Here is a 23,021-nt window from a genome sequence, read left to right as displayed (position 1 = left end):
GGAAACCACCTGTTTAGAAGCAATGTTGATATTAATGTTGAAGTTACCATACCATATAAATAATACCCTAACTCTAATAGCTCTATTATATTTAACCAGAGAGGACAGCAACTCAGAGAATTCATTGAGAAAACCAGTATTGGAGTTGGACTGGGATTATACAACAAATGGGCTTTTCACACACAATAAAAGTGTCAGAACCAAAACTGAGTGTAATACAGGTGAGAATAAAGAGCTGAAATACTCCCATCAATGCCTGAGGAGGATTACTCTCACAGACCAGAAAGACATGCAATAGTTGTCATATACTGAAGTACAATAAAGGCAACAAGTCCATTTAAATGTTACCCAGGTGCAAATCTCACACTTTCAAAAAAGCTTTGTTTTAAAGCATATTTGTATTTGAAATATAAGTCACAGTCTACGTCTCATAGGCAGGAGCTGAAACTAACAATTGTTTTAATCATGGAGTGTATTATTGATTGCTGATTATTTTTGTCAATCAGCTGTTTTATGGAATGCCAAAAAAAAATGTTTTTTTAAATGCCCACCACTTCTGGCCAGAGCTCAAAGTGATGTCTTTGTCCGTCCAATAGGTTAGTCCAAAGATATTTAATGTACCACTAATATGTGACAAAGAAAAGAAGCAAATTCTCAGACTTAAGAAGCTTGGGACCAAAAGGTTGCAGCACTTTTGAAATGATAAATCGATCATGAATCGACTAATTGTTGCAACTCTTTATACAGTACACGGTCTTTAAATGAGATAAAGAATATCGGAAACAAATAAAAAATTTAAGATAAGGTAACTTTAAACCAACATTTGAGTACCATCGACACTTTCCAACTTGTTGTTTTTGTCCGGGGACATTCGCAGCAGCCTGGCGCACATCCCTCACCTGCCTCAGCTCCTCTCCTCCGACCCTGCTGCACACATCCTGTCTGAGAGGGAGAGGCGAAGGAGGAAGAGAATCAACAGAGAGACTAGGAAGTCAAGTTTCGACAACTTTTACTCACACTTTTTGTAAAGACTTATTTTATCCTTCCGATTTGTTATCCCCCCCCACATGATGTTGACAGGATGATGGTACTTTATGCGAAACTAAACCAAAGCTTATTATGCAGTTTGTGGGAGCCGAAATGAAGGTGCGCCTGAAGAAAAGTTGTTTAATGTTGTTATAGACTATAGGGGTTTTATTAATTTTTGTTGGCACCTTGATTTAAAAAAAAAAAAAAAGTCTATCTTTAAAGTTATAGCCTACCACGGCGTCATTGGAGGCGTTTGGCTGAGGGACGTCAATCCAGTGCCAAGTTGCTGAACAGCAGAAAGAAGTTCTCCGCATGAAGCGTTGGATTTATGTGAACTGAAACAAGAAGAAGTCACTAAGAATATCATCTGGATTCCGTGATGTACATGTGAAAGTTTCCCCGATCCGAATTTATTTCATTCGGACAAGGGGAGACTTTAATGGATTTTTTATGTGGGACCCGCTAGGATGGACGTGGTAGATGAAACAGAAGCGTTACAGAGATTTTTCGAAGGTAAGAATTCCCGATTATACATATATATATATATATATATATATATATATATAGTTCTAGGCTATCTATTATTAAAGTTTAGTTGCCTATTAAAACTCACTGTACAGAAAATTGATAGTAGAACGGAAAAGGTGTGAGTTTTGTTAATTTTACAACCACTTTGACGTGTACATAATTTGTTTTGGTGAAGAACTGAATTTGTTTAAGAGTAATCTTGGGTCAATTCTAGTTTTACCTGTTGTGTTGAATGTAGGCCGACAGTTTAAAAAAAAATCCTCCTTTAAACTATGATGCACCACACATGACAGGTGGTTAACGTCATAATAATAATAATAATAATAATAATAATAATAATAATAATGATAATAACAGTTATAGGCCTAGTTAAACTTATACGGCTTGTGGCTTTTAGGTGAAGGTTTCCCAGACATTATTTCTTCACTCTGTTTCCCCCTTAAAGTTTTCTCTTGGCTGCTCATCTTAAAAACTAAAAATGCAAGAAGACAAGAGGGTTAACGGGTGCGGGGAACAAAGTGCTGGTGATGGGTAACAGATCAAGTTGAACGGGGAATCCTAAGAAAAACGAGGTGGAGGAGGGTGGGGTTGAGGGTTGGAAGGGTGTAGGAATTCAAGTCAAGATAAATGGTGTGTTTTGCAAGGGTACTGTGGCACAGTGTGTGTGTGTGTGTGTGTGTGTGTGTGTGTGTGTGTGTGTGTGTGTGTGTGTTAGAGACAGACATGAGCAATGTGATTTCAACCAGTGATGTAGGCTATGATCATCACTGGCAATGACAAACAACCATAAATAGAACCAAAATCAGTTCAGAAAAGCATTAATTTAGGTTTAACCCCATAAAATCTGTTTGATAAGGATACAATATTATATACTGTAACTTTAAATAAGTTATCTTTTAGCTGGTCAACTTTATTCCACATACACAAAAAGAGTTTGTTGGTTTCTCCTGTTTTACATCCGTGATTTACCACCTGTGTTGAATTGTAGATTTGACAGAATTGTGTTCAATTTGAGAATATATTTTGTGAAGCCTATTTCGTCAGTAAATTTTATATATGACATGCAAGACAATCACATTTTGTCACATTTTTTTAAGTTTTTCACTGCGATCTGTGATTTACAGCTCGCCACAGAATTCACACCTTAGCTTACTAATAGTTTTTTTTAAAGAAACTTAGTGTCAAATGTTCCAGGAGGAGTCAAGTGCACATAAAAACACACACTGTGGTTTATGTATAATAAGTTATCTGTAGAGAGACTTAACACTTGAATATAGTATACACAGAGTGTTGACTTAAATATACAAAGCCGTCCATGACTGTCAGAGGTTCCTTGCCATTCTGACAGGAATTTAGTGTGTTTACATTCTTGCTTTGGGAGTAAAAGAGATGTTCTTACTTTGGCTTTATTTCAGCCACTTTTGCTCAGACTAAAATGTCAACTTGTCCATGAGAGGAATACAGTAGATGCCGCCTTAGATGCTTATTTTCCTATTTAACCTGTTCTTTCTCTTAACTAACCCAAACTAATTATATCTCTCTTGGATCTTGGATTCCAGCCTTTAGGAAATCCACCTCAACTTCAAAGTAGTATCAATAAGCCTTCGATTTTATATAGTAGATAATTAGTCAATTAGTGACTGTGCTCATTTTGCCCTTTACCTGAAAGAGACACACACTCATACAGAAACACACACACAGCACTATAATGGATTTTGGCACTGGTAAACTGTGTTTTCATCGGATTAGTGAAATATGTATACATTCACACTAATGCACAGGGTACATTCCTGGCATATCCTCGGTGGCTGTTAAAACACAATGAGGTGGGACTGGTGTTTCTCCTCGTGTATTTGGCCCTCCTGGGCTCTCACTCTCTCTGATTCCATTAGAGTGACAGTGAGCAGACAGGGTGAGGAGGTGAGATACTGCAGACTCAGGGTGGAGAGAGACTGGCCTGTTGAGAGAAACCGGGCTAAACCACCAAAACCCCCCCAAAACTTGACCTTCTCCTCTCTGACTCACTTACGAACAGTTGCTCAAACACTCACACAGCCCTGCGCGCACACAGGATCACGACTTTATTGCTGTTTTGTTACTCTGAGAAATGCCCCATCCTAAGTCAACTAAACACTCGATTAATAAATGGTAACTCACACCTGTGTTACATTTTCTCAGACAAAATATACATAATATATATATAAATAATATTCAAAAAGGAAACATTCATGTACAATGTTTTGGAGACTATTAACCAGAAATGGTAATGCAAACAAAGAAATAAAAGAGGATCCAGCCGACATTAGACTGCATATATATAGAAGAGTCTACAGCCACAGTAGCAGCTCTGTAAGACTGTACTTAGGCTTAGTAGTGTTTTGAGTGAAATGCTGACAGAAATAAGGATTCAACTAACAGTTATTTTAATTTTCAGTTAATCTGCAAAGTTTTCTTGATTGGTCTATAAAATATCAGAGAGTGAAAGATGTCCATTACAATTTACCAGAACATCTTCACAATTGAGAAGCTGGAATTTATGTATTTTTGACAATCTAGCGATTATTAATTTTCTGTTAGTTGACTAATTGGTTGATTAATTGTTTCAGCTGTAGTCAGAATGCTCACGCTCACAATGACAATGCTGAAATGCTGACGTTTAGCAGGTATAATGTTTTTGCCGCAAAATGAAGTACAGCTGAAGGAATGTCATTAAAGGTCCAGTGTGTAACATTTAGGATGATTTATTTGCAGAAATGGAATATGACCTTCATAGGGATGTTTTCGTTAGTGTATAATCACCATAAAATGAAGAATTATTGTGTTTTCGTTACCTTAGAATGAGACGTTTTTATCTACAGACGCCACTGGTCACCTTCCATGCAGTCCACCATGTTGAACCGCCATGTTTCTACAGTAGCCCAGAACGGATAAACCAAACACTGGCTGTGTTATAGGACTTTTTACATTTGCTGCGAGTATCGCGGCCACCGTAGTTTCTCCTGCACTGCAATATGCAACTTCATCGCTAGAGGCCACACTAGTCCTTTAATGTTATTAGTTTTGCAGATATTTGGTTGTAAAGTATCGAAGCAAAGTATTGACCTGATGGGTGTAACTAAACTGTATCTGCCAGAAATAAAACAGAGCACATTTACCTCCTAACCATCTGCATCTGAAGATGAGTTTATCTCATTCTTACTCATATTGCCTTTAAAAGATGAACAAGTCATCACTCGTGTTACTGTATCAAAATTCCCAATAAGTCCCACTGTACTCCCACTGTAGTTGTGAATCATTGATGCAAAGGCCGTCATTCATCTTGGAAAAACCTGTGTGAAACAAGTTTGGATGGTCCTCTGATTTATAGGTTTAGCAGTGAATTGCAGTTAGAGGAACGTATTGTTTTTGAGCAGCCAAGCTTACAGTGCTTACAAGTAGGTTTTATTTTTCATTGTTGTGCCTCACTCCCATCTGTGCTGATTGCCAACTGAGTAATCCTTTGTAAGTGAATGTTTTTTGTTGTTGAACTGGACTTCATGAGATTAACTCAATTTTTTTTCGTTTTTTTCTTCTGGTTTGTGTGCAATAAGAGGCTGTTGTAGGGAAAAACACACTTGGTGTGCAGCATCAGAGTGTTTGTCTGCATCCTATATTATATTAGTCTTTACCACAGATCCCAAGTGCAGCCATAATTGGACTAATGTCCAATAATTAAAAACACAGGTTTTCTCTTCCTCTGTTTCTCTTTTGCCTCTTCTTCCTCCATATTTGCTTTTTCCTCCTCAATATCTTCATCTTCCATTGTCTCTTCCTTGCCATGCTCTGTAATTCTGTTTAGCGCTGGCCCTTAAACTCAACCTCACATTGGCAGTGTTTAGTTTTTTTCCAACCACTCTCCGTGTGCCGGTCCCAGCCTTGTCACTCCTGTAATCTCCTGAGCCAGGTCCGCCGGTGCAACCAGTGCTTGTGTGCGACAAGGGCTGTGTGTGGTAGCCTGGTACAGCCCTTTCTCATGACTGAGAAATAATCCTCATTATAACACTCTCCGAGCCTTTCTCACACACACACACACACTCACACAATATGCGTTTGCACATAGGCATGCATCCGCGCACACACACACTAACACACACACACTTTTGTTACCCTGATCTGTGTTTCTCAGGTCTGCAGAAGAAAGTCTTTCAGCCCGAGTAGGGAAACATGTGAAAAATAGAGAGGAATTGTTCTTCTCATCTTCTGTTTCAGGTGCTTTCATCTCAAGGACATCAACATGCTTTGGCTACGCGCAGGTACTCTGCCGCTCTGTCCGCTCTGCTTCTCTTTAGATGTGATTTATTAGTCCCTACCTCTGCTGAGGGGCTTTCTGTTCTCTCTTAATTATTGTCTGTGTCGTAGTGATGCTTTTCACTCTTTTACCAATAACCCTGTCTTGAGAACAAATGGAGAAAGTTCTATAGCTCTCGGGCTATATGTCAGAGCTGTCTAATGCTTTCTAGTGTAGATTTAATCTCTGTGTCTGTATGTGTCTTAAATTGTACACTGTGTAGAACAGCTGATTATGTTGACTTTACTGAGATCAGTCAGGTTGTTTGTAATTTTGGTGTCAAAGTGTAGCAAAGTGCTACTGGGAAAACATACATTGTTATTCAAATAAGGCTTATTTAAAAATGATCTCCAAGATACAGGGCAGAGACTAATGGCACGTGTTAATTTAGTGAACAAAACTACCTGTTATATAAGACTGTACCTTGAATGATTGATCAATTTTATGTTTGTTGCGAAACTTTTTTTTTAAATGACTGGTTCAGTATGTAATTACAATGTTAAATGTCCTGTACAATATGTGTGTATACGTGTTAGTGTGCGACCAAGTTCATTCTGTTTTAACTGTTTGATAATCAGATGGACTTTGTTCCTCCTCTGAAAGTGTTTAATTATTAACACAGACATGTTAGTTCATACAAATCTCATTTGGAGTAATCTGTACAATTGATGTTTTGTTCAGACCCCAGAAAAAGATAATTACATTATATACAATCTTTTTTTTTAAGATGTAAGGAAAAGAAAAACTGTGCATTTGATTGACTGATAAAAGTCAAACCATGTTTAATGGGCACTCACACTCTGCCCTGAGTTTGTCTTCACTTTAGATTATTACTCTGCTGACAACCCAGGCATTGAAATGGTGGCGTAACACACACGCACTTATACACACACAAACACATGCGCGCATACGCTTACACACATGCACACGCACACAATTCAGCCCCTAATCTCTCAAAAGGCCAGTCTGTATCGAAGTTGGACTGACAATCATTTCACTGTTCCTTGTTGGACACAGCTGGACAGAGAAAAACATAGAGGGCAGAGAAATGTACACAGCCAGTTCACATCAATTTAAACTGAACTGATCTAGTGATTTGGAGGTTAAAGTTACTTAATTTATGTTTATCTTCTTCTTTACCTGCACAAAAATAGCATGGCAGCATAAACATCACAAATGTGACCCGTCACACTGTAAAGCAAACACTTGTGTTTGTAGATTGTTACAAATGTGGTGAAAGTTCCAAAAAAGAATGTTAGAAGAGACATAGAACAAATGTAATACAAGCGTGCTGGACTGTGCGCTTGTTTTATCAGAGTTGTAGTACTGAAGTCTTTGTAAGTTTGTTAAGCCTGGGACTTTTCAACCAGGTCCAGTTAGATTTTTATACACATAATCTTGTTTCTTGTAGCAGTTCTGTCCAGCACACTTCTAGTTTCTGTGATGTTGTTTTACCAATGCATTATTCCTACTTCCACAGTGTAGTCTGTCATTCAGTATATCCACTCTATGAATGGTACACCTGTTAACTTCCTGTTACCTTCTTTCAGAGTTAATGTCATCTTTTTATCAGTTTAGTAGTTTTTTTAGTAGAACTTAATACAAATATAAGCAGCAGCATGCCCTCTATATCGGGGTACATGCAGATGGATAACTGAGTGGAGGCTACAAATAACATTAGATTATTTTTTGTGCTTCATTTTGCAATTACAATATCTGTTTGCAGAAAGGGTTAACTATTATATTGCTGTTGGTCAACTGCAATTCAATTTAGATAAACGTTTATTTTCTTAACGTTCAGCGCCATTTTCAGCCACAGCAGACAACTGTTTTCAGTGAAAAAGTTCTGTATGCTACCTGCTCTGCATCCCAACAGCAGCAGATTGACATAGATAATGACTCGAGGGTGAAATGGCACATTTGGCAGCTAAAGCTAAATATTCACCTCAGGAGTTGGTGGAGACCAGAAACAAAGCTTAAACTGTGCGTCTTACGTTCACCAGATGAACAGAAACAAGACTCCAAATAACTGATAATGTTGCTCAGTAACTGCTTTATGTGCAAATAAGCAACTGTTTGCTTACAAGTTCATCAACACTTACATTACACTTAAAAAGTGTTGTATGTCAATGTTATAATTTGTTTCCGCTGCACCAAGTGGCCAAAAAAAGCCATTATTGCAGGTGAAGTAATTTAATAATACTTTATTTATTTATCAGTCTGAATTTTTGTTTTAAATATTTGTCATTCCAGTTGTATACACAACTCAAGTCAATGTATATTTCCTATAATCATAAACCACAAATTTGGCAAATTTGGCAAGTTCAAGATCTCAAATGTGCTCAGTCTCGGACCCAAGGATGTATTGATTATAGCGCTGTTTCATATTCTCTCCTCCGTTTTCCTTTTAGGTTTTTTTCCATTTCAATCCTTGGACATTAAACTTGTATTCTGTCTTTCTTACCCCCGCTCTCCTCAAACCTCATCCCTCCCCTTTTCCTCCATCTCTTTATTTTTTGTTATCAGGCCTGCCAGCTTAAATTTACTGCCTCTTTGGGTGGGGTGCACATCTGGATCTTATTTTAGGGGGAACCATCCTGCTTTTCTCCCCTTGCGCTGGCACATATTAAGAGACATTAACCATCTGTTTCCATCCAGAGAAAAAAGCCAGTCGGTGTAAACATATTAGTTTCTCAAAAACCCAGTAACTTGAGGATTGATAATGTTAAACAATAGAATTTGGGATGTTCTTGAGGGGCTTGGTTGGAGACAAGTGGTTTGGTTTGTGAGTTTAATGATTGAAGGTTGTAAGATGTTGATGGTTATGCTGCCGTATAATGTCAACTCTGCAATTGGATGAGACAAAGCACACATTATTCCCAAGATGATATGGTCCATTAAATCATTTGTGGAGAGTGGTAGCAATGTGTGGAGAGAGAGAAACTGTGACAGTAACACTATTAAGTGACATTTTTGTTCCTGATGAAGAGTGAAGCTTTAGAGCAAGACAAAAAAAGAGGGAAAAGGAGATTTTTTTTCTAATGCTAACACAAAAATTCCATGCATTCCCAACTGAGTAGCTGCTTAATCTATTGGAGAAAGAGTGTGTGTGTGTGTGTGTGTGTGTGTGTGTGTGTGTGTGTGTGTGTGTGTGTGTGTGTGTGTGTGTGTGTGAAGAGAGAGAGAGAGAGAGAGAGAGAGAGAGAGAGAGAGAGACTGGGGTTGTATACCAGGTCCTTACCCTCTCTTCTCTCACACTCACTCTGTTTCCAGCATCTGCAGTTTGGGACAACTAGTGACAGGTTTATAGAAAATGCATCACTTTCTCTCCTGTAACCATTGAGTTGGTTGCTCTGCGTGCAATACAGCAGGCTGGTTTATGTGAAGTGACGTACTCTTTCCTAAATATATGCATAAGCAAGAGCTTTTTCTACATGTTGGTATTTTAAAGATTAAGTGGGGTCGTCATGTGTTTGGGATTTGTGAGGCTTTGGCTATCAAAGGGTGAAAATGACCCTGGGGTGAAGTAAGGCGAGCATTATATGTAAATTGCAGTGAACAAAGAAAATGGGGACAACACAATCTAGTTTAGTAATTTTGTAAATAATAATGACTTTTAATGTGATTCTTTTTCTAGTGGGGGAAAGGCAGCTGAGGTACAAAATAGTAACAATCAAGGAGAGAGATTCCAGCGTATATGTAAAACCAGTTAGATACACTGAATCATCAGTATGTAATCTGTGATGCTGATTACTAACACATGTTTTGACTGTTGGTCAATCTTGTAACCTTAATCTTTAAATTTTCCAAAATTAAATCAGAGCTCTTTTATTTTTATTTTTACATGATCTATGTGTTTGGCAAAAGATTGTGAAAGTTTCTGATATGAATGCATTGATACAATGTAATCAAGCTGTTTGGAGTAGCTATGAATAATAAACAAACCAAGTTCATAATATGTCATTAGATAAGTCTTACAGGGCATTGTTACAACACAAGCTTGTGCTAAGACTAGAGTGGTTGTGGCAGTGTGTGGAGCTGGAGTTCCTGAAAGATTTCCCATTGCTAATTCCCAGATGCTCTCCATCTCCCCTGTGTTCCCGACCCTCCCTTCACCACAGGTCATGATATTACCAGTTCTCTGGAGCCAGCCAACATCGACACCAGTATCCTGGAAGAGTACATCAGCAAGGAGGACGATAGCACTGACATGTCAGTAGGGACTCCAAACCAACGTCAAAACAACATGCACCAACCGAATCAGATCATGTTGTTACAAAGGAATTTGTTTTTTCTGATAAGGCTAATCCTTTTTTTTCTTCTTCTTTCTCCCAGCTGTTTCTCAGAGGTCCACAGCGCCCCGGGACCAAATTACTCATCTCCCCAGGCAGGAGTGTCCTCCGCTGGGGGGTTGGTGTGTGGTGTGAGCCCCCCTATTCCACTGCGCCAAGGAGCCCCTCTACCTGGGCCCCCTAACTGTCAGAACGTCTACCCCCCAGGTCCATCCCTGGGCCTCCGACACAACTACTCCTGCCTGGGTCAGCAGCAGCAGCAGCAGCAGCAGCAGCAGCAGCAGCAGCAGCAGCAGCCACACCAACACCAGCAGCAGCAACAGCAGACTCACGTCAAGCCAGAGCACAGGGGCCACTACGCTCCAGGGTGAGCACAATACCTCTGACGTAGATGGATGGAGGTACAAGAAGGAGGAAATATAGCATGAGTTGGTACTTAGGAATGTTCAAAAATTTTTAAGATGCTCCTGAAACTCTAATTTCAAACATGAACATGAAGAAATTGAGCAGATTTCCTTTTTTAAAGCATGCAATCAATCCAGACACACACCCTACTACTGGTCCATTATGCAATCAATACTTGATTAAGCCTCATTTGTACAAATAAACCACTAGTTGGTCAAGAGGGGGAGGGAGACTGATAACAGACAGAGAGAGAGAGAGAGAGAGAGTCAAATTACATCCTGCAAAAAAATCCTGACGCACACAATCTTGTGTAAAGAACGTCAACACTTACTCTGATCCCAAAGAAAAGTTTCTCCTTTAAATATAATGGCAGTTTAGAAAATAAGAGGAAGGCTTTTCCAGCTTCAAGCATGGTATTTTTTTAAGGACTTCTATAATGTGAAAGTCAAATATTATTGGTTTTGTGAATATAACATCTACCACCGTCTGTTTTTTTAGGACACTACCTGAGTCTCCCCCAGACTCAAGCTCAGAGCCGTACTCTCCTCAGCAGGTGAATGGTAAGTAACACGTTTTCCCTTTCCCTGCAAAAATGTGTTAGAAAGAATCACTGGAATAAATGCACAGAAATACTATCCAAGGAGGAGATATGTTTGTATAGACAAATACAGACAGTATGAAGAAGATTACAGACTGGATATTTGACATTTGATTTATATTTTATATGGTATGATATAATATATAATATACAGTGTGGTCCTATTTGTCCAGTGGACGTGACAGAGGGCACACAAAAAAGAGACCATTCAACAAACAGAAATTGTGCTTTAATCTGTAGACTGAGTCCGAGGAAGTCACTGAAGCATTCAAGGTGTATGTGGGTCACAGCCAGAGTCAATATCTGTTACTCATCAATTCATTGTTTTTGAACAGAGCATAAAGACAGACAGAGAATCCAGTTCATGTGCAAACCAATCAATATATTGAATGCAGTGTGTATCTTATTTATTAATCAAGAGTTTACATAATTTGTTTGAAAAATAGCCTTTTCTGTCATATAGTGAAAATGTGCCGTCTTGTAATTGTGTTTGTATACTACAGTGTTAATTTTCTTATAGTGTTTGTAAACTACAGTTATTTTTCTCTTACAGTGTTAATTTTCTTATAGTGTTTGTAAACTACAGTTATTTTTTCTCTTACAGTGTTAATTTCTTAACGGAAAGGTTTTTCTCTCTTTCCTCCCCAGGGACTACAGATGTAAATTAGCTCATAGCTAACTCAGGTGCAGCAAAGTAGCTGTGCACTAACCCCAATAAACAAACAAATAAAAATGAATTAATAAAAATCAGTAGAATGAAATTTTCTTAAAGGTTTGTAAACATACAAGTTGAAGAACAACAGTACCCAAAGTCAGTATGTACTTCTTGCCGCTCACACACCTGTGTTGGTCTTGCCTATTAGTAACAAGGTGTGGAATAGTGTTATCTGATGGGCGTCCCTCCAGTTCTCCAGTTTGAATCAATGGAAAGTACCTTTACCCAAGGTTGGAGGGAAGTAAAATAAACTGCAGTGTGAAATGTGGACTAATCAACCCTGAGGAGAAAAAGTTGCCTTCTGTATGTGATCAAATGTATTTGCAAGGAAAAACAATATGAATCATCATGTAAACATTATGCTCCATCCCTTTTGTGTCTTTTAGATCCTCACATGATCAGGACCATGACCCCAGAGAACATGTGTCACATGACTCCAACGCCACCCCTCCCACCACACGGGCACTATCCCAGCATGCATCGGGACATGTATCTGAAACCTGAGCCCATGATATCACAGTATTCTATTGGCCCAGCCACAAGTGGAAGTGGAGACATGCAGCAGACACAAATGCTCCATCAGCTACTGCAGCATCCTCAGGGGCAGGAGTGAGTTGGGAAGATAATACAGGAGGGAGGGAGGGATGTGCTGTCCAGTTTATATGGAAAAGAAGAAATGATGGGAAGGTATTGTGGGTAGGAATGTGTACAACTTTTGACTGAGTATCCATTTCCTCACACAGCGGCATCCCTGTTCACCAGGCGAAGAAGAGGAAGCACTCCGACTCTCCCAACAGCACCCTCAATTCCCAAATCCTCACAGGTATCATCAAACAAGAACCAGGTAGGCAGGCATCTTTTTCTTTTCTTCGCCTCCTCTACCTCACGCTCACCTGCTCTTGATTTAACTCTTACACAGATTAAAACTTCTACAGAACAGATATAGACATTCTTAACATTTTTCTGTCTTGCTTTAGTTGCTTGTATTTCATCTGTTTCTCACAGGTTTAATGCAGGATGCAGACAACGCCTACCTGGACCCAAACTATCAGTGCATCAAATGGCAACCTCACCAGCAGAGCAAGTGGACACCACTATATGACGCAAACTGCAAAGAGCTGTGGGTGGAATTTATTTTGGCCTATCTGTACTGGTCTTTGCTGGGGGGAGGGGGCACAGGGCTGAAAGCACTCTGCAGAGAGTCAAAAATGAAAGTAGTTATAATTGGTTAAATAAATAATTCAACAAGAATACAGCGGGAGTGGAAAGGAACAGCAGGTTTGCAGAGGTCTACAAATTCCTCAGAGGTGAGCCGTGCGGGGGAGTGAAGGAGTGCAGGGTTTCGGCTTAGTGGGTGAGGAGGGGTAAAAGGAAAAATTAATGTAGACCTACTTTTGCAACACCAAAACAGAGAGAAGTATAGATAGGGAGGAAGGTTAAAACCTTTCAGATATGTTATCAAAACCACCTGGTTGCTCATCACAACTTTTAGCACACTACACCTACGTAAAGGAACAGAGGGTTTTCATTTTGTTTTAAATTAGATTTATTATGTCTTTCGGAAGATCTCAGTCCTCAGGGTCGTAAAGTAACATGAGCAAACTAAGGCTGCCTGTGCCGCTGTCTACAACGAGGAGACATTTATTTACATAAAAATGTCTTTGATTTTATGTTAACATCACAAGAGAATGATAGAGGTGTCAAGTTTACACCCCCACATAGAGTATAAAGTGTCCATTTCTTTATCAAATTAAATATATTGCATCCACGTGTGTATCTCTCTGAGCACTTGTACCAAAAAACATGTGGAAGCCCCCTGTAACAGAGTCAAGAGTCTCCCCCTGGTGATAAAAATGGCAAAACTCTCACTTTCCACTTTTCCTACAGCAAATGCGAGCTCCCTAATTGACATATGTCACAATCTCTCTCCCTGTCTTTAGTCCGATGCCCACCTACCGTGTTGATGCTGACAAGGGCTTCAACTTCTCCTTGGCTGATGATGCTTTTGTTTGCCAGAAGAAGAACCATTTCCAGGTCACAGTGTACGTAGGCATGCTGGGAGATCCAAAGTACATCAAGACAAGTGAAGGCCTGCAGCCCATCGACTGCTTCTATCTCAAACTCAACGGAGTAAAAGTGAGTGATGGCCAAATAGTGAACGTGACATAGATAACTGCAAGCTCTACAGAGTACTCAGTGTATATTTTATTTCCCTCTGTGTTGCTAGGTGGAGGCCATGAATCAGTCTATCAGTGTGGAGCAGTCACAGTCTGACCGTAGCAAGAGACCCTTTAAGCCAGTGCTGTGAGTCTGAAAGCTTTAAACGATAGGTTCATGATTTTCCAAGTCTGTCTTGAAACAATTGTAAGTATGTACATTAAAGCAGTTTATGTTCGCTGTAATGATTCCTCATACTGGACATGAAAGATATAATATGTAACATTTCTGCATTCAAATGTCTATAAACACTTGACCTATCTTATATATTTTGTTGAGTTATGTGCTTACAGTATCCCAAATGTTTCCAACAATGTTTAAACTGAGAGAAATCTGTCATTTTATTCAGGTCACGCTGGTTTCACAGGTTGCCTGTCAGTGGCATCATATCCCCTTTTCACATGTGTCAGCACTGTGGTTGTCTGCCAGAAGCTGTCATACTTTTTGTCCAGTTTTAGGCCACATTTTACATTACAGTTCTTCTTGGTCGTTTTTTAACTATATATTTTCAAAGGATTTTATTCATCAGATGTCTAGATCTTAAGTTATCAAAGAAACAAGCTGAGGTAATGTTAGCAGGAACTTGGCTTCCAGTCCCTTCAGGATGTCATTTGTCTGCCGAACAGCACACAGAAACACAGATTTTAAGGTGAAACTGCTTTATTCAGAGTTTTCACCAGTTTTAATCACAAGGGAGGACAATTCAACTCCCGGTAAAAGTACAAAATCTACAGCCCTCAATTCTGTCCAATAAAGTATTCAGACGTGTATCTAAAGCTTCAGCCGTCTGAGTTACATGAATAAAGTGAGCATCTTCCACAGTGACTGTTCTTTTAGTATAAAATTAATTTTCTTTGTTTCCCTGGACATGGTTTCCTGGTTGAGCTGCAGTGAATCAATAGTAACACGAAGAGGAAATGTTGTTATATTGAAAGAACATTGGGAGGGGATCTTTTAACGGTCAATATGAACAGGAGGAATGATTACAGCAAGCAATAACTGTTTCAATGTTCATATGTGCACTTAAAACAGACTTGAAACATTGTGATCTATCTATTAATTGAAGCACAAACAGTATACAGCTGTAGGAGGAGGATTTTTTCCCCTAATGTATTTGTGGTTTCCTTTCTTCCAGGGTCACCTTGCCCTCAGAGCAGGTCACAAAGGTCACAGTGGGGCGGCTCCACTTCAGTGAGACCACAGCAAATAACATGAGGAAAAAGGGCAAACCGAACCCTGATCAGAGGTGAAACACATGTAACATATGATCCATTGTAATCCAATTAAAGCTCCAGTAGTCACATCTGTACCTAATTTTTTTGTCCTTGCAGGTATTTCATGCTGGTGGTGGCGCTGCATGCTCAGTCCCACAGTCAGAGCTACACTGTGGCTGCTCAAGTGTCTGAGAGGATCATCGTCAGGGTAACGTCTGGCCATGTCTGTCTGCCTCCTACAACAATCATATCCCTTGTGAATGTGGCATCTTTCTCATGGTCTACTGTACATACCTCTCTGCACTTCAGCATCACTGTGTAGATCTCAACATCTTCTCCATTGTCTGTCTTTCCATTCTGCGTGCTTGTGATCCCCAGCACACATATTGTACACTCACTATTGCACAGTTTAGGAGAGTTGCATATTGTCGCTGTCCTGTGAAACCCTGTGCTGCACCTTAAAACAACCTGAGCTAAGAAAAAAAAACTTGTATCAGCTGTGTGGCCATGCCTTTTTTTCAGTTAAATCACTAAATCTGTGGAAATCAAGAAAATTTTCTCTGTTAGATCAACTTTTGAATCTAAAACATTAAAAAGTTTGGCAATACATGGTTTTTAGTGGACAGAGATGGTATTGTACTTACTCCACATGTCTAAATGTATTATCTAGTAAATAAAATACAGTAAATAATAAATGTTATTTAGTAAATTGAAACGAAGACTAAGCTATAAGGTCTAATGTTAAGTCAGTCAATCATTTATATCTTAGGCTTGTGTTAAAGGAATAGTTCCACATTTTAGGAAATACATTTATTGGATCTGTGCAGTAGATATATGGCTGGAACCAGCAGCTGGTTAGCTTAGCCTAGCATAAAGACTGGAATCAGGGGGAAACAGCTAGCCTGTCCTTGTCCAACAACACAAAATCATGCCTACTAGCATTTCTAAAGCTCTCATAAAGCATAAAAACTAGATTAGGTTGACTAGGTAGGCTAAGTTATTTTACTGGGGGATTTATGCAAGACCATTTCTTAACTGGTAACAGTACAGAGCACTTCCTGGAGTCTTCACTAGTTGTCTCGCAATCTTACAGTAACAACAAAACTCCTGGGCAAGAAATGAGCACACTATATTTTCTAAAATGTGAACTGTTCCTTTAAAAATATTGCAATTACTTTTTTGGTAAAACCAAAACCACTGATTGTCTGTGCACCTTCGCCCTTGTCTCTCTGTTACAGGCATCCAACCCAGGCCAGTTTGAAAGTGACAATGAGGTGCTGTGGCAGCGCGGTCAACTACCAGACTCAGTCTACCACCACGGCAGAGTCGGCATCAACACCGACCGGCCGGATGAGGCCCTTGTTGTCCACGGCAACCTGAAAGTCATGGGCTCCCTGGTACACCCGTCTGACATTAGGGCCAAAGAAAATGTCCAGGAGGTCAGGATGAGACTCAGTGTGTATCTGTATGTGTGTGTGTGTGTGTGTGTGTGTGTGTGTGTGTGTGTTTCCAAACTGTCAGTGTGTGCCTCATGTGCTTGTCACCATGAATCATGTCATCCAAATTCCCATGCTCAGCACAGTTGACTGTGCAGTTTAACTCTGACTTTTGTATTTTCATTATTCTTGATCCAAGCATTTTCATCTGCAACATGAGCATCTTGTTTTCATACCATCTGCATGGATGTCATTGTCATTCTGTCTGTGTGTAGGTCGACACCACAGACAATTTGAAACGGATTTCTCAGATGAGGCTGGTCCATTATCAATACAAGCCTGAGTTTGCTGCCACCGTGGGCATAGAGAACACTGCAGAGACTGGTAACAACTTCATAAATAACAAATTCAAATGTTTGCCCCCATCATCTCATTTCTTTGTACACTGTAAATCATGTTATCATCTTAATGTCTTAATATTTGATCTGTCCTTTGCTGTATGTGACCTTTTATGCAAGTGTGTCCTGTATCTGTGCATGATGTCATGCTTTTGCTCTTTTTCACTCCACTGCACTTGTTGTATATTCTCCTGCAGGAGTGATTGCCCAAGAGGTTCAGCAAATCTTGCCTGAAGCAGTGAAGGAGGGGGGTGATGTGGTGTGCGCCAATGGAGAAACTATTTCCAACTTGTTAGTCGTCAACAAGGTAATGAACACACATAAAAATACAAAATACATGCATTTGTGAAAATTCAAATTGGGGGTCGTCGTGGTATCAAGGTGCAAAGACTTCAGTTTCACTTCTCCAAAAAAAAGTACATCTGCATTTTTTTGCACAGTTAATACCCTACCTCTGAAAAAAAAGAGAAAGAAAATATATTTTACGAGAAATTAGGGAATCTTCATTCTCACTTTGTCAAAAAAATTTAAGAAAATCGTATTATGAACTCAGTATTGTGAACTGTATCAAATCGGGAGTTGAGTGTATCACTACGTACCTAACACACCCATTACTTCCATATACACTAACAGCTCTCCCTCTCATTTTGAAGGAACGTATCTTCATGGAGAACGTGGGAGCAGTGAAGGAGCTGTGTAAGCTGACAGACAACCTAGAGACTCGAATAGACGAACTGGAGCGCTGGAGCCGCAAACTGGCCAAGCTGCGTCGTCTTGACAGCATGAAGAGCACTGTGAGCGGAGGCACTGTCAGGTGAGAGCCGTTAGCATTAATCACCTTAAATTTAAGCTTCAAAGTGTGAGAGATTGCGAAGAAAATAATTAATAAATAACTTTCTTTTTCTTGACCATGTAGCCAATCAGGGAGTTATTTCAGCCGAACAGGAAGCGGCCCTCTCAAGAAGAAGACAGTTCGACCTGGTAGCAAGGTCTGTGGTGGTGATGATGAATAAAACCCATCTTCAACTGTGTTATAAGTGAACAGCAGAATTTTCAACTTTAAAGTAATCTGTGTGTTTATTTCCAGAATTCGCTCCCAGATCAAGGTTGCATCAGCCAGAGGTTCATGCAGGGAACCATCCTGGCCCTGGTCATTGTCATGGCCTTCAGGTATGACTGAGCAAAATGTGTTTGGGGAGGGAGTGGTGGGTAAATACAAAATCAGCTTCATCTGTGTACACGGTGACATCGTGATGATGAATTGGATCTTTTTTTCCTGCCAACAGTGTAATTTCCATGTCGGTCCTTTATGTGTTGACTCTTCACCATAGAGGAGACGTCACAGAGAAAGATGGGTATGTGCTTTTGAGGGAGACAGACACTTAAGCTTTTTAGTGAAAGAAATCATTTTTCCCCTTCTTCATTAATGTCTCTCTATATAATCTGTTCCTTCTTTCTGTAGCTATGTTCCTCCCTGTGTTCTCTACATCTCTTGGATGCCCATCTTTACTGCCACTGTAACTTTCTGTCCACCTGTCTGCCCATGGTACGCTTTCAACACCTGCCTTTCTTGCTGCTTAGTTAATTTTCTGATCTACTCTTTCAGTCTTATCTGTGATTGCTTAGTTGGGTGTTTCTTTTGTCCTGTCTGAAAGGAGATCATGAGTCACGTATCTAAACACCCTAAAATTAATTGAGTTTTAAACATATCATTTAGCTAAAGCATGCTCTTGACCTACTGTACTGCTATCTGATTGGTGCAGGTCCAGAGCTGCACTTGGATCCTCACGTAAGAGTCCATATACTCCACCATCCACCACCCCTGCACCAGGTGAGTGGAGGACTAAATTTGGTGGTTATTAAAATGCACGGCAAGTAACAAGCTCACTCAAGACATACTGAATATATTTTACTCAGATTTGATCCTTTTCGCTTTTCTCCCACAAATTCTCCAGCTTGCTGTTCAACTACAGCCATAAACAACCAATCAGCTACAGTTTTGACATTGAGTAACAACCAGTCCACACCAGGTAAGTAAGCAAATATGAGATGTTCTCCTGTAGTATACATTTGTCTTCAGCGCAGATTAATTATCCGCTTTCTCTAGATTTGGGCAGCCTGGTTCCCACTCCAAGCACTATAATTAAGAAGGCCAAGTCCAGACCAATGGACAAGGACAGCCGCTTTAGAAACCGTCTGAGTCACACCTCAGCACCTTTGTACTTTGCCAAGTCCAAAAGACCAGCAGACCTGGATGGAGTGGGAGCTACCAACCGTCTGCCTGTGGGTCAGCAGCCAGCATCACGCAGACAACGCAGCCTATACACAAAGGGTAAATCTACAAACACAGCCCAGACACGGCACTTTCTTCACACACATAATATGAAGTATGCAAACACAGTAAGGCCATTTGTTTGACAACAGCAAACAAAGCTTATCTTCATACTGTACAATGGAATGCGATGGGTATAATGCTCATAGTGCAGCTTTTCTTACTTTTGCAGGAGGAAGGTCAGCTCCCTCTCTGACTAGTCTACATATCGTGGAGACAAACCAAGAGATCACAGCACAAAGTTGCGCAACACCTGAGAGCTGCAGGTATACTATCCTGAAAAATGTCACTAGTTGATGTTCACCTCTTACACAGTTACACTTTGAATTCAGGTCTTAAGGCTTGATGCTATTTTTCCTCTATGTTGACTCTAGTTACACAGTATCACTCCATGGAAACAGAAATTCCTCCATCTCACAAATCACTTTGCACATGACGTGAGTATGAAAACATCACACTATTTACATAACTGCACATACAAAATGGTAATGCTTTGTTTTACATGTCTGTAAATTCCTAATAATTTTGAATTTTCCTGTGAAGAACCATGTAATATGGCACTGATCATCAGTGAAATAGACACAGGCTTTAGTTGGTACACTTCCAATTAATTAATTCTAGTTAATTGCTAGTCTCGGGGACATGCACAGAACCCCATACACAAAATGTTTTGCAGATACAGTGTCTTGAAACTACAACTACCACTGAAGCTATGTAAAACATGAAATTCTATGAAAATTGTTAGGAAATACTAAAAAAACTAATTTTAATTGTAAATCTACACATAAGACATATTTAATTCATTACAGGTCCACGAACGGCGTGTGGGTACGACAATGTGGAGCCACCAAGGGACGTTTATGCCCCAACCACACAGAGACAGAGCTCTACGGTGGAGAGAGTACATCAACAAAGGTACATAATGATGTACTTAATCGTGATCCATCATATAATCAAAATGTATTTTCTTTTTTTGTCATTTTCTATGTCAAACTATCATTATCATTAATCAGAACTTGTTTCTCCAAAGGCGACTTACTGCAAATTACCAGTTCACCGACTCATCATTTTCTTTATACTTTTCTTTAAGGGGACTCATCACCTGTGGTCAGTGCCTGTGTTGTCTTTCCAGGACATCACCTATCACTTCCGTGTCTCCCTGTCTGTGAGTAAACAAAATATGAGGGGATTTGAGACGCTGTAGACGTGGTTCCTCTCTGTGTGGTTGTTTGATCCATTTATTGTGTTTTTTAAACTGATGAATGATTTGTATCTCCTTATGCTTTTCAATGACAGAGTGAAGTGAGTTGTGCCACTGAAGGAGAAGCCTCATCATACTCTGACTACCATTTTCTCATTCAAAGCAGCTGTGTGTGAGAAGGAAGACGATGTGTCCCAGTGCCTTTACAATACACCACGTGTTTCCTTTGTGGTTCTATTTGTACGCTGTTTTGATGGGATTGTGTTTTGTCTCAATACTGTACATTATTTTTAAAGATATTCATACAGAACAAACTATATACCACTGTCCCCACTGTAATCCCCTCCATATGTATATGTATTAAGACATCTCTTTTTGCTGTGATCACTGGAATTTCAAACACTGTTCAAGGTTTTTTTGTTTGTCTATCACTGAAAATGTTTTAGATCACTGTAATTTACAATTGTGTTGTGTCACTGTTAACTGCCATTATGTACGTAACATCCATGAGTTTATAACTCACTTAATTACTGATCACTATGTCTTCCATACTTATTATAAGCCATAATTCAAGTTTCTTAATGAAGTTCAGGCTAAGATACTGTAGATGACACTACACACATTTTGTATAATGCAATGCATCCGTATGTACACTGAAACCAGTGTCAAGTGAAAACAAAAACACTTTTCTGTAGATTTTATACACTGGAGAGAAGATCATTGGCTTCTGCTGAAGGCCTCAGTGAATGGTTGCAACTTGCACTGGAAATATACCTCAGTAGTGCACACTGGCAAATCCTAGGTCTCTACAGTGGAGCATTGTGTTTGAGGCTGCTGCAGTCGACTGACTGTCTGCCATCTCCTTATGCAGCATCTAACTAAACACTGTATAGAGCGGGAAATACTCTGCAGTATACTTATCTCAATTATGACATTGAATGAAACATCAAATTGTTCCATTAAATGTTTATTCATATTATAGTATTACACAAAAATCCTTATTATCGTTTTAGTATATCAAGGCATACATATACATGTCAGCAGATTCACTGGATGACACGCAATGAGACTGGATAGGTAAACAAATCACTGGAAACGAACATGTAGGAACACTGACAGCTCTTAACATCTGATCGTGGAAATGCCAACACTGACAATATTTCAGGAAACACTGGAAAGGCTTACACTGTATTTTGCTAACTGGACAGAATGCTGGTAAAGGCAATTAATGGCATATATCATGTCAGGTGCATGCCCAATCATTTCTCTAAAATGATACATCTCAGCTCAGAGGCAACTCAAATGCTGCTTCAGCTTTGGAAATTCCATTTTAATGGCTCGATCATAAAGCTGAGAAAGAGTTGCATTTATTTACGCACACTCAAGAGATAAAAATTGATTATTATACACTGGACTCTTTCATGTATTTCTCTGGATGTTTTGAATATTTTCCTGTGCCTTTACTATTAGGAATATGCCCTGATAACACTTTTAATATAACTGAATTGTTAATGTTTTCTATTATCCTTTCTTGTTTTAAAAGCTTTCTCCACTTACTCTCACCACCATGCTTTTGTTGCTTTTGTTTTTAACATTTGTTTTTAAATCCATATTCCATTTGTCCGTGTTCAGAAAGAAAAAAACACAATAGTGTATCTCAAATGTAAAATCAATATTAAATAGGAAGAAGTGCCATCAGACAAACGTTTATCTGTCATAATATGAAGACCCTATACAATGCTTTCAGTATAATTATTATGACTTCAGTGGGTATAGTGTACTATATTAGCTTATTTATAATGCACCAGCTATCATAATGAAACCACTGTAGCACTTTTTGCACTGTATATATGAACTGCTTTTGCTCTATCCAGTGCACCAGACTGTTCATTTACTGGTATATGCATTACATGTAACTGTATAGCTTCATTTTGTTACTACCAATGCTCCTTTTTATCCGATGTGTTTTATCATATTGTTTTTATAGTTGATACTTTTTTGGTTGTTGCATTATCAATAATATATTAACGTTTAGCTAATGAGCCCAGAAATGATTGATAAGCACGTAAACACACACACACACACACACACACACACACACACACACACACACACACACACACACACACATATTTCTGATTCTACCCCAATTTGTTATGAGAAAATGCCATAACACTAAAACTGGCTAAGTACTTTAATATCACTAGTTTCTCTAAGCCCATTTTATTATTACATTTTGAAAGCGTTTTATCAAAAATATGCTGTAATACTATGAATGCATGTAGTAAATAAATTTGTGATTGAATTTTCTGCTGTGTTTGATTGTCCA

General features: G+C 39.2%; 1 protein-coding gene across 5 annotated transcripts; it reads left to right on the top strand.

The window, feature by feature from the left end:
- Positions 1-925: 925 nt before the first annotated feature.
- On the top strand, positions 926-22,997 carry myrf (myelin regulatory factor). Of its 5 annotated transcripts, XM_051381998.1 has the most exons (28): positions 927-1,542; positions 5,806-5,849; positions 10,006-10,096; positions 10,220-10,543; positions 11,080-11,141; positions 12,281-12,503; positions 12,638-12,738; positions 12,900-13,014; positions 13,835-14,030; positions 14,122-14,198; positions 15,247-15,357; positions 15,443-15,548; positions 16,564-16,764; positions 17,037-17,145; positions 17,357-17,466; positions 17,813-17,973; positions 18,076-18,148; positions 18,247-18,329; positions 18,446-18,514; positions 18,622-18,705; positions 18,923-18,990; positions 19,115-19,189; positions 19,267-19,491; positions 19,664-19,757; positions 19,866-19,928; positions 20,301-20,406; positions 20,582-20,656; positions 20,788-22,997. In XM_051381998.1, the coding sequence occupies exons 2-28, from the start codon at positions 5,831-5,833 to the stop codon at positions 20,866-20,868; spliced, it is 3,102 nt and encodes a 1,033-aa protein (XP_051237958.1). In that variant the 5' UTR covers positions 927-1,542; positions 5,806-5,830; the 3' UTR covers positions 20,869-22,997. The 5 variants fall into 5 exon arrangements, with proteins under 5 accessions (XP_051237956.1, XP_051237958.1, XP_051237955.1 ...); XM_051381996.1 differs by lacking the exon at positions 5,806-5,849 and having other exon boundaries at positions 926-1,542; positions 12,638-12,717; XM_051381995.1 differs by lacking the exon at positions 5,806-5,849 and having other exon boundaries at positions 15,443-15,533.
- Positions 22,998-23,021: the final 24 nt, after the last annotated feature.

The sequence above is a fragment of the Dicentrarchus labrax genome, unplaced genomic scaffold (assembly GCF_905237075.1).
Source record: "Dicentrarchus labrax unplaced genomic scaffold, dlabrax2021, whole genome shotgun sequence".
Taxonomy (NCBI): Eukaryota; Metazoa; Chordata; class Actinopteri; family Moronidae; genus Dicentrarchus; species Dicentrarchus labrax.
The sequence above is the reverse complement of the archived record's forward strand: the minus strand, read 5'-3'. Positions and strand labels throughout refer to the sequence as shown.